Genomic DNA, 10,111 nt, shown 5'->3' with positions numbered 1-10,111 from the left:
ACTGATCCCTTTTCAAAATTCGATTTTGCTTAGTTCCGCCCATTGTTTTCTCATTTAGGTTACACACTATCTTTTACTTGGGGACCATACGTTGCTTTTAATGGCTTGACACGAAAGTGTCACATTGAAGGTTCGATTATAACAACCGTATGAACACATCTGCGGATATTTCTAAATTCAAAATTTCTCTTTTTAATATTTAAATGTTGAATTCTGCTTTAGGCAGTGCAAGGGGGCGTGGACGGTAGTTTGCACTTGACAGTATCGTCCATTTGCAGCCTGCAACATTTTCAATTTCGTCGTTTTTGTTTTTCTTTAGGGATTCCTATTTTCTCAGGTTTACTATATAAATGTCGGTTTAAAACCGGACTTACCAGGAAATGCTCTTCTTTGTCTCTATTTATAGACATAATTTTCTATGATATACTGTGTAGCAATCAGTTGCAAAATAAATTAAAAAAACTTACCAGGCGCACAATTGTTCTACCCGCAACTAACTGATCTACTTTCAACCAGCTTACGGGTGTGTTTAGAATTTAAGTCAATAATTTACAAAATAAAACGTTGCAACGGTTTTAAATTACAGAAGGATAAACATTGTAAATGCTTTACTAGAAGTTTTTTTTTGTTAGTCAAGTCATGTTATAATCATCTAGGTCCATATAAATGTACGAGCCTGTGACGAAATTCTATCTTTTGATGACATTTTATTTCAAAAACGCCCAAAACTACGATATGTGGGATGGTAGCTTTAAAAAGATATTTATTTTATAAGGATTTCACAGAATATTCAGATTAATGCTTCTGCATGTGTCACATGTCTTGACCAATTCCGTCAAAGCAATGTAAATGGCTCAATGCCAGTTAATCATTGTTTAGCATGCGCATAATATAACCATTAACATTTTCCATAATTCCCTGTAACAATTGCTTTTAATTCTTATCAAATCAAACTGCAACAATATGGTGCATAGCGGATTAGATATAAATCAAATTAATAAATGTTAAGTTTTGCGATATTTCTCTCAGAGCGCAGCAAGACATCGTTTGTGTATGATAAGCTCCTGAGAAGATTTACATTATGTCAAAACCGACGTATCTATTATCATTCGTTCTGATTACATCATTAGCTGTGGTTTATGGCCAGAAGGATGTTGCCGCATGTCCATTAACATGTAAACTGTTTTATGATTATTTCCATAAATTGTATGTACATTTTTGTTTAAAACGATCTCTGACAAATAGGTTCACGTCATAAGTAAAATTTTAGTTTAAATGATATGTGATGCATTACAATTTAACCTGACATTGAAATTTGCATTTAAGTTGCCAATCCGAACGAGATGTGTGTTTTAACTTGGATACTACTGGCGCTATTACTGGACTAATACCTGGTATATCGCATGTTTCTCAATGACGCCACTTATAAGTGGAAAACCCTGCAGCAGACAAATCGTCATAAAGGTGAGTAATTGAGATTCTTGTTTAAATTTCATTGCGTAAAATCAAACAAATATAATTACTCAAACAATGTAACACAGTAAACATGATTATATATATATATATATATATATATATATATAATATATATGAGCCGCGTCACGACAAAACCAACATAATGGGTTTGCGACCAGCATGGATCCAGACCAGCCTGCGCATCCGCGCAGTCTGATCAGGATCCATGCTGTTCGCTTAAAAACCCTATTACAAGTAGAGAAACTGATAGCGAACAGCATGGATCCTGATCAGACTGCGCGGATGCGCCTGCTGGTCTGGATCCATGCTGGTCGCAAACCCATTATGTTGGTTTTGTCATGACACGGCTCATATATACTTTGGTATACTAATTTATATGATTTGATTTGACATTGCAGTATCAGTCTTAAACCAGACGACAATTGACTTAGGCATTCACACGACTTCATTTACATACATGTTAGTACAGGTTTTGATAACATGAATAGTAAACTAAAGTCTTGTGAGCAAAATAGATCATTTTATTTGCAAATATTAGTTAAAGAAAGGTGTTATTCTTTGAATAAATTTATCAATATGGTAACCACGTTTGTACACTTTAAAAATGTTCAATCGAACTTTTAAGTGACCTTGAAGAAGCATTATTTCTTGCTGGTCTTAAAGCCGTGAAAAATATCGTTAACATATTTGAGTCTGTAGGATATTTGCATGAAGTGCAGTGAGAACTTCACAACGACAGTAGCTTATGCCTTAAATCATGTTAATGCTACCATTGAAATGTTTATATTTGCAAAGCGTAAATTTGTTCTTTGAAATTTAAGTAAAATGTATGCAAACATTCCTTATATCCATCTGTGAACAGGCACATTTCCTAAAAGGCACCTTGCCAGTTGCATGTCCAACCGACAAGAGAGACACATCTTCTATTTCGCTACCTTCACAGAAAATGCTTAAGATACAGCTGTATTTGTCGAATTTTGAACGATACAACCATATGTTTAATATAGGGGACAGTCATTCCAATAATGGTCATGGTAAATTACATTTTTCTTAATAAAGTATCGTGCAAATATCAAATTACGACCGGGTGCATAGCGACGAAAAATGATTTCTTATTTACATAAAATAATTGACAAGTTTTTTATTAGTAAATGAAACTACGAAACTACATGTATAAATTCATATTTATAAGATTCCGCTGTTTCGATATTTAGCTGTTGTTTTTTCTTTGAGTGTCAAAATAAGACTATCTATTAACGAAAGCAAGTTCTCGAACTATTTGAAATGATATTTTTATCAAAAAATTAATTTAACATTGTTTGTTTGTTTGTTTGTTTGTTTGTTTGTTTGTTTGCTTATTTATTTATTTATTTATTTATTTATTTATTTATTTATTTATTTATTTGGAAAAAAGCTTGCAATAATACTCGGTCAATATATCGGAAACACGTAATTGAAGAATATGAATACAAATATGTATATTTTTTTTACTTTTCATTTATTTTTCGGAAAAAAATCATTCAACATCAATAGCCTTGTTTGTATGTTTGTTTGTTAGTTTGTTTGTTTGTTTGTTTAAAAGAATACTCGATCGATTCAAGTTAAGTTATTTAACATTATAAAAAGAAATAATGATTTATGTTATCAAATAAATTTTGAAAGTTTGTTTGTTTTTGTTTGCTTGTATGTTTGTTTGAGGGAAAAGAATACTGGTCATCTGTGGGTTTTGTTTGTTATACTAGGTGGAGACTCAGGTCACCAAAGTTATGATTCAGAGATTCATGGACGTTATCCACACATAGGAGTTTATGGAAATGACCATTGTTTTGGTCTATCGAGCATGTAAGATATCTGTTGCCTTGATATTTGTTTTCAGTTTATGACGTATGACAGTGGAATACCATTTATTTTTGCATATTAAACAGGATCATCTACTAATTAAACCGTTGCTAGAAAAACCCATGTAGTGAAAGTCTATGGAGGGTTATTTATGCCAAAATTACATCTTGCTTTCTTACGTTACATCGTGCTTTCTAACTTGTACATCGTGCTTTCTAACTTGTACATTATGCATTCTGACATATACATCTTGCATTCTGACTTTTACATGTTGCTTTCTTACATGCACATTATGCTTTCTGCTGTGTGCGACTTGCTTAATTTTATGTTGATGTCGTTATTTAACGATCAATTATTATTCATTTGTTGATCTGGTATATTAATTCAATAAATTAACCTGCAACTGTTTGTATTTGGGTCTATTTACACAGCTTGAATGACGAATGTCATAAGGTAGAATGCGCATAGCCAAAAGCCGAATGCAGCAAGCATAATACAACGCGACATCTGGTGTAATAATATGTGACACCAATATTATGCTAACAGGTGGCGCTGCAGTTATATTCTCGGTAAAGTCCGTATTGCGGTTCGGATTCAGTTTACCAAGTTACGTACCTTTGTTTTAAAATTTCCATTTGCACTCATGGAGAAAATATACAAAACGATTTAACCAATTTTTATATTTATTAATGAAACTCTGTAGGTCAAATTATATATCCAGCTGACAATGACAAGTTGCACATTTCCAAATCAATGGTTTTAGAATTTTTTTTTTTTCATCAACAAAATAATTATATTGTTCAAAGTGCTTGGGCCATATAAAACTTCTTATTAAAATATTTCATCCTCTTGAAAAGTTCTTAAATTTTGACATTGCTTATTTCCAATACCTGTGACCATCCACAACATTTTTAATGTGTTTTTATTAATTAGGACATTTTCTTGCCAATTTTCAAACTAATTTTGTACACACGTTAGATTTTTTAAATTCAACTTGTCAAAAATGTCTTTTTTCACTAAGTTGAAATTATTCACTAAGGTGCTTTATGAATACGGCCCAGGTTATTGTTCACAGTGTCGGCTTAAAACTGAAGGAACTGCTGCCAAAATCAGCTGATTCTGAGAAAAAAAATAAAATAAAATGTCAAAACTGTCTAGTCTGTCAGACTAGACAGTTTTGTCTTTTTTTTTCTTTTGCAGCGGCACGGGCTACCTCTCTTCATTTGAATTTTTATATCACAGGTACCCTCTCATTTTTTAACACATACGTACCCGCAAGGCACGACATATGCTTTTATTTGCGTTAATCGTTAAATATGTAATATTTACATAAAAGTAAGAAATAATACATACCTATTTAACGATTAACGCAAATAAAAGCATATATTGTGCCATGAGGGTACGCTGCAAAACCGAAAGTAGGGTGTTTTTATGAATTTTACATTTATTTTTGACAATATACTGCCATTTTTCCGAAGATGATATGTAAATGAACATATTAAATATGTATGCTGCATATATAATCAAGCCCACGGTTCATTGCAGCCCGAAAAGTATGTCGAGGTGATGGGCGAGGCAAGACATGTCGATTTTTTGTAGCTTATTGTGAAGTTGCAGTACATGAAAAACGGGCACATGACAAACCAGCACATAAATAAACACGGGGGGGGGATCACGTGACTTTGTATAGTAATACCCACGAGAAAATGGCGACTGCTGAGCCCCGGTAAGTACCTTATTATGTTAAATTAAGGTGACAAACGTTTCTTAAATCAAAACAAAACCTAGTATATCATATGCGCTTTAACTTTCTTCAAATGGCAATACAAAGTGCATTATCTTACGTTTTGTGGTTTTTGAGAACATTGTTTGAATTGTGTGAAAATTGCACATTCAGCGATAGTAATTCGCACGAAGCGATATAACTTGGTACCAAAATAAAGGAAAATAAGCATTCTTTTTGCACTTAAGACACCAAATCAATCATTTTATTGACATCTGTTCTTGTAGAATTCCATATAAAATTTTGTTCGAAGGTCTGTAGCCTACAAATGTTCTTTGCAAGTGTATAGTAAGTAAAACGAACAATTTCTGGATAGTAAGTTACACGAAAACAAAATAGTAAGTTTCACGCACAGTTTCCAATAGCTTACTAAAATGTGACGAAACTATTTTATAATTATTTGGTTTCAAATTTGCAAGTGTGTTCCGTCTACGGTGACAGAGAAACAAATATCGAGAGAGTATTTAATAATAATTTATATTATTTCATAAAACATGGCACTTAACTTAAAAAAAAACTAAATGAGACATTGACATTGGTACTCAACAATGTACGTTACACTTGGCCCTTTTTCACGTTTGACTGAACCCACATCCGTTATCTTTAGAACTAGCTATATAAAGAAATAACTGTACAGAAGGAAATATTACAACACCATCATTTGCTTTTCAGTATCTGCATTTTGGACCAAAAACGCAAAGGAGAAGAACTCCGCCATATCACATTGATATTTAATGCCATCATAGAACTGGTATACCAAGTTTTTATTAAATTTATTCTTTTATACACTGGCAGATTTTATAAATAAACCCAAGAAGTTTTGTTAAACCATACGCTTATTTTCTTACCATGTGCAAATGTGTTGCGTCGTAAACTCTTACTTTTTGTTTGTGATAGAGTAAGTAAATAAGATATTCAGGGCGTTCATGGCCGAGTGTTTAATGTCCCTGATTTTTTATGCACATGCTTCTCACCGCTATGGATTCTAGTCCGACCAGAGTCCTTGAATTCTTTCATCAAACTAGCTAACAAAACGTCGGTGCTTTAACTCGGGTGTCCCGACATTGACGGTGTGATTTGAAACCCAGCATCTAAGATTGTTTTATGTAAATATTATTTTTCACTCCATTTGCCTTCACTTTAAAAAGTGTAAATATCTTTGACCGTTTAATTTCAAATATTCGTTTTTCTTTAAAGGTCAATTATGCCTCTTAAATGCTATCATTTTTATTTTTAAAAAAAACCTGTTTATTTTTTGGTATCTTGTTACAGTTTCCGAAAACATACTCATTTGCTAGATACTCAAACTACCTTTTGCATCTTTGGTTCTGTTGGAAAATGGTATATCTTTAGTGAATAAGTATTTCGTATGGAAGTCAAAATACTACTTTGTTTACATTTTGCTACCTTAACGACACATCACTGAATAATCAGCGCTACCTTTTTCAGGTGTAATAAAATTTTATCATGCGTTTTATCCATTATTTAAACATTATGAAACACATGTTTGACATTTCTAAAGAATCAAAACAATATGTATTTCTGAGGCACAATGTGCCTTAATCATAACTTGTATCACTGTATCATTGTTGTTTTTTGTTGTTTCTTCTTTCTAATTACAGTAAAATGAGGACCAAGTCACACCTGAAACTGCAGAGGTCAAAGAACTACTATCGCAACAGAAAAATAACACTGAGCCGTGTAATATCAAATCTCATCAAAATTTCATTTGATATAGTATGATTACAACCAATTAAGCATTCGTTCTATAGACAAAAAGTGAAACATTTCATCTTGAATAATTGAAATAAGTATTTTCTATCTCTTTACATATGGACTTTAACTTTCTTTTAATGTATATGTATGCTAATGGAAACTGTGCGTGAAACTTACTATTTTGTTTTCGTGCGACTTACTATCCTTGACTTACTATACACTTGCAAAGAACATTTGTAGGCTACAGACCTTCGAAAATATATTTTATATGGACTTCTACGATAACAGATGTCAATAAAATAATTGATTTTGTGTCTTAAGTGCAGAAAGTAAGCTTATTTTCTTTTATTTTGGTACCAAATTATATCGCTTCGTGCGAATTACTATCGCTGAATGTGCAATTTTCACACAATTCAAACAATGTTCTCAAAAACCACAAAACGTAGGATAATGCACTTTGTATTGTCATTTGAAGAAAATTAACGCGCATATGATACGCTAGGTTTTGTTTTGATTTAAGAAACGTTTGTCACCTTAATTTAACATAATAAGGCACTTACCGGGGCTCAGCAGTCGCCATTTTCTCGTGGGTATTACTATACAAAGTCACGTGATTCCCCCCCGTGATAAAACATTCTAATGTTCCGTGGTATATATCTTTTGTACGTGTCAAACCCCCTTTCCTTATTACATTGAAATTTTACTGGATTGTTATCCATCGCTGGTTTGTTTTTAGCAGAGAATGACCTGTGCATGTGTAAAGAGGGTACCGTTTGAGCAGATTTCGCAAAGAGGGTACCGATATAGATATGCACCGTGGTGTAGCATTAGGACGAATGATTTCATAATATTAATTGATGAGTACATAAAAACAAAATGTACAAAAATGGTCCCAAGAAATGGTTATAAAATGAATATTGCATGTTTGGCTGAAGATGCCTTTTTAGTAGTTTTCTTTAATTATAGCGTTCATGATATTGGAAATGTATAGCAGATCTTACTCATTTAAAACAAAAAAGTTTTATACCTTAAGGCAATAGTATTTGCAATACAAACATCATTGAGAATGTAGAAAAAAATGTTTATTAATATCTTCTATGACAAACAATTCATTTGATTTTATAACAATTTCTTGGGACATTTTTTGTACATTTTGTTTTTATGTACTCATCAATTAATATTATGAAATCATTCGTCCTAAAGCTAAACTCTCACAGATTGACAGACTAGACAGTTTTGCCTTTTTTCCTTTTTTTTTCTCAAAATCAGCTGATTTTGGCAGCAGTTCCTTCGGTTTAAAGCTGACACTGTGAACAAGAACCTGGGGCCGTATTCATAAAGCATCTAAGTGAATAATTTCAACTTAGTGAAAAAAGACATTTTTTTGACAAGTTGAATTTAAAAAATCTAACGTGTGTACAACATTAGTTTGAAAATTGGCAAGAAAATGTCCTTATTAATAAAAACACATTAAAAATGTTGTGGATGGTCACAGGTATTGGAAATAAGCCATGTCAAAATTTAAGAACTTTTCAAGAGGATGAAATATTTTAATAAGAAGTTTTTTATGGCCAAAGCACTTTGAACAATGTTGAACAACTGTTCTATTTTATAATTATTTTGTTGATGAAAAAAAAATTCTAAAACCATTGATTTGGAAATGTGCAACTTGTCATTGTCAGCTGGAAATATAATTTGACCTACAGAGTTTCATTAATTAATATAAAAATTGGTTAAATCGTTTTGTATATTTTCTCCATGAGTGCAAATGGAAATTTTAAAACAAAGGGACGTAACTTGGTAAACTGAATCCGAACCGCAATACGGACTTTACCGAAAATATAACTGTAGCGCCACCTGTTAGCATAATTTGGGTGTCACATATTATTACACCAGATGTCGCGTTGTATTATGCTTGCTGCATTCGGCTTTCGGTTGTGCGCATTCTACCTTATGACATTCGTCATTCAAGCTGTGTAAATAGACCCAAATACAAACAGTTGCAGGTTAATTTATTGAATTAATATACCAGATCAACAAATGAATAATAATTGATCGTTAAATAACGACATCAACATAAAATTAAGCAAGTCGCACACAGCAGAAAGCATAATGTGCATGTAAGAAAGCAACATGTAAAAGTCAGAATGCAAGATGTATATGTCAGAATGCATAATGTACAAGTTAGAAAGCACGATGTCGCGTTAGAAAGCACGATGTAACGATGTAACGTAAGAAAGCAAGATGTAATTTTGGCATAAATAACCCTCCATAAAAGTCGCGTGTTTAAAGACGTTGTTCCCACGCGCCTTTTATGAATGAGTTTCGTTCTTAAGCCGTTATGAACGAAGTTGTAAATTCATACTCTACTATAACTAAAAAAGTGCTAGATGAAAATATAAATTTCGTAATTTCTTTTCGTAATACCATTAATTTGTAATATGCAAGAAAAAAGGAACCAAACACCGGCTGTCGTCACAGACAGAAATATCTCTCGACTGAGCTTCGTTACCGTCGTAAACAGTTACCCTAGAGATAGATATTCGACAGCCATTGTAAGATTCTTATAGTATATCAAGTGTTTGATAAGTAATATGTCTTTGTATAAAAATTTGTATAATCTAGGAATAGATTTTAAAACAAGAAATAAAGAAACATTCAACTAAAATCCCACAAAAAATAACATAATTGATTTATCTTTTCAGTCATCTGTATACTTTATTTAAGCCAGCAAGCCTTATAAATGTGTGGGTCAGTAACGGCTTCGTCAAGATGTCCAGTGACAACGGATTACTTTTCTCCAACTGTTCATCATGTTTGTTTGGTCTCAGTGGTCAATTGGATGCGGAAGGAATCGAAAATGAGGACATTTTCATTTCTGCAAATAGAGTGATAAACACGTATATTGGTGGGAGAGTAGGATATGGAATCTGTTTCATGAAACTGCGTTGGGTGTCTGGGCCAAATGAATAAATTTGCGGTTACCGTTATTCATGTATAAAACGAATCAAGAGAGAAATGACTATTATAGCACAAAACTTTGTCAATTCTGTTTTTAACATGAAATAGCTAAATGTTTTGCCCCCACAACAGTTGTTTTACATTAAAAATGTCATTAAAAAGTGTATCGTCGATATTATGAGAATTTGAATTAGTGGTTACCTACCAAACTTTTTTTATTTTGTAAACTCAAATTTTCAGAGTTTTAAACTCAAAAAGTTCTTGCCAGTAATATAAGTTTGCTACAGGTTAAACGCCATAGGAACATTTTAGTTCGATTGTGTAGGAAGCTATGAG

The 10,111-nt window shown here is 32.5% G+C and overlaps 1 protein-coding gene across 1 annotated transcript; it reads left to right on the top strand.

Annotated features, from left to right (window-relative positions):
- Positions 1 to 1,334: 1,334 nt before the first annotated feature.
- On the top strand, positions 1,335 to 9,844 carry LOC132756167 (uncharacterized). The gene is made up of 4 exons (XM_060747164.1): positions 1,335 to 1,464; positions 2,339 to 2,510; positions 3,219 to 3,318; positions 9,520 to 9,844. The coding sequence occupies exons 1-4, from the start codon at positions 1,414 to 1,416 to the stop codon at positions 9,785 to 9,787; spliced, it is 591 nt and encodes a 196-aa protein (XP_060603147.1). The 5' UTR covers positions 1,335 to 1,413; the 3' UTR covers positions 9,788 to 9,844.
- The last annotated feature ends 267 nt before the right edge of the window (positions 9,845 to 10,111 follow it).

Source organism: Ruditapes philippinarum, unplaced genomic scaffold, assembly GCF_026571515.1.
Source record: "Ruditapes philippinarum isolate M1 unplaced genomic scaffold, ASM2657151v2 ctg452_1_1_1_1, whole genome shotgun sequence".
Classification (NCBI taxonomy): Eukaryota; Metazoa; Mollusca; class Bivalvia; order Venerida; family Veneridae; genus Ruditapes; species Ruditapes philippinarum.
This window is presented reverse-complemented; position numbering and strand designations above follow the sequence as displayed.

Excerpts from the sequence above, each read along its gene's own strand:
- LOC132756167 (XM_060747164.1), top strand. The coding sequence starts at position 1,414 with ATGACGCCACTTATAAGTGGAAAACCCTGCAGCAGACAAATCGTCATA. Across the intron at positions 1,465-2,338 it reads GCAGACAAATCGTCATAAAG|GCACATTTCCTAAAAGGCAC; the intron begins GTGAGTAATTGA and ends ATCTGTGAACAG. Across the intron at positions 3,319-9,519 it reads TGTTTTGGTCTATCGAGCAT|TCATCTGTATACTTTATTTA; the intron begins GTAAGATATCTG and ends TTATCTTTTCAG.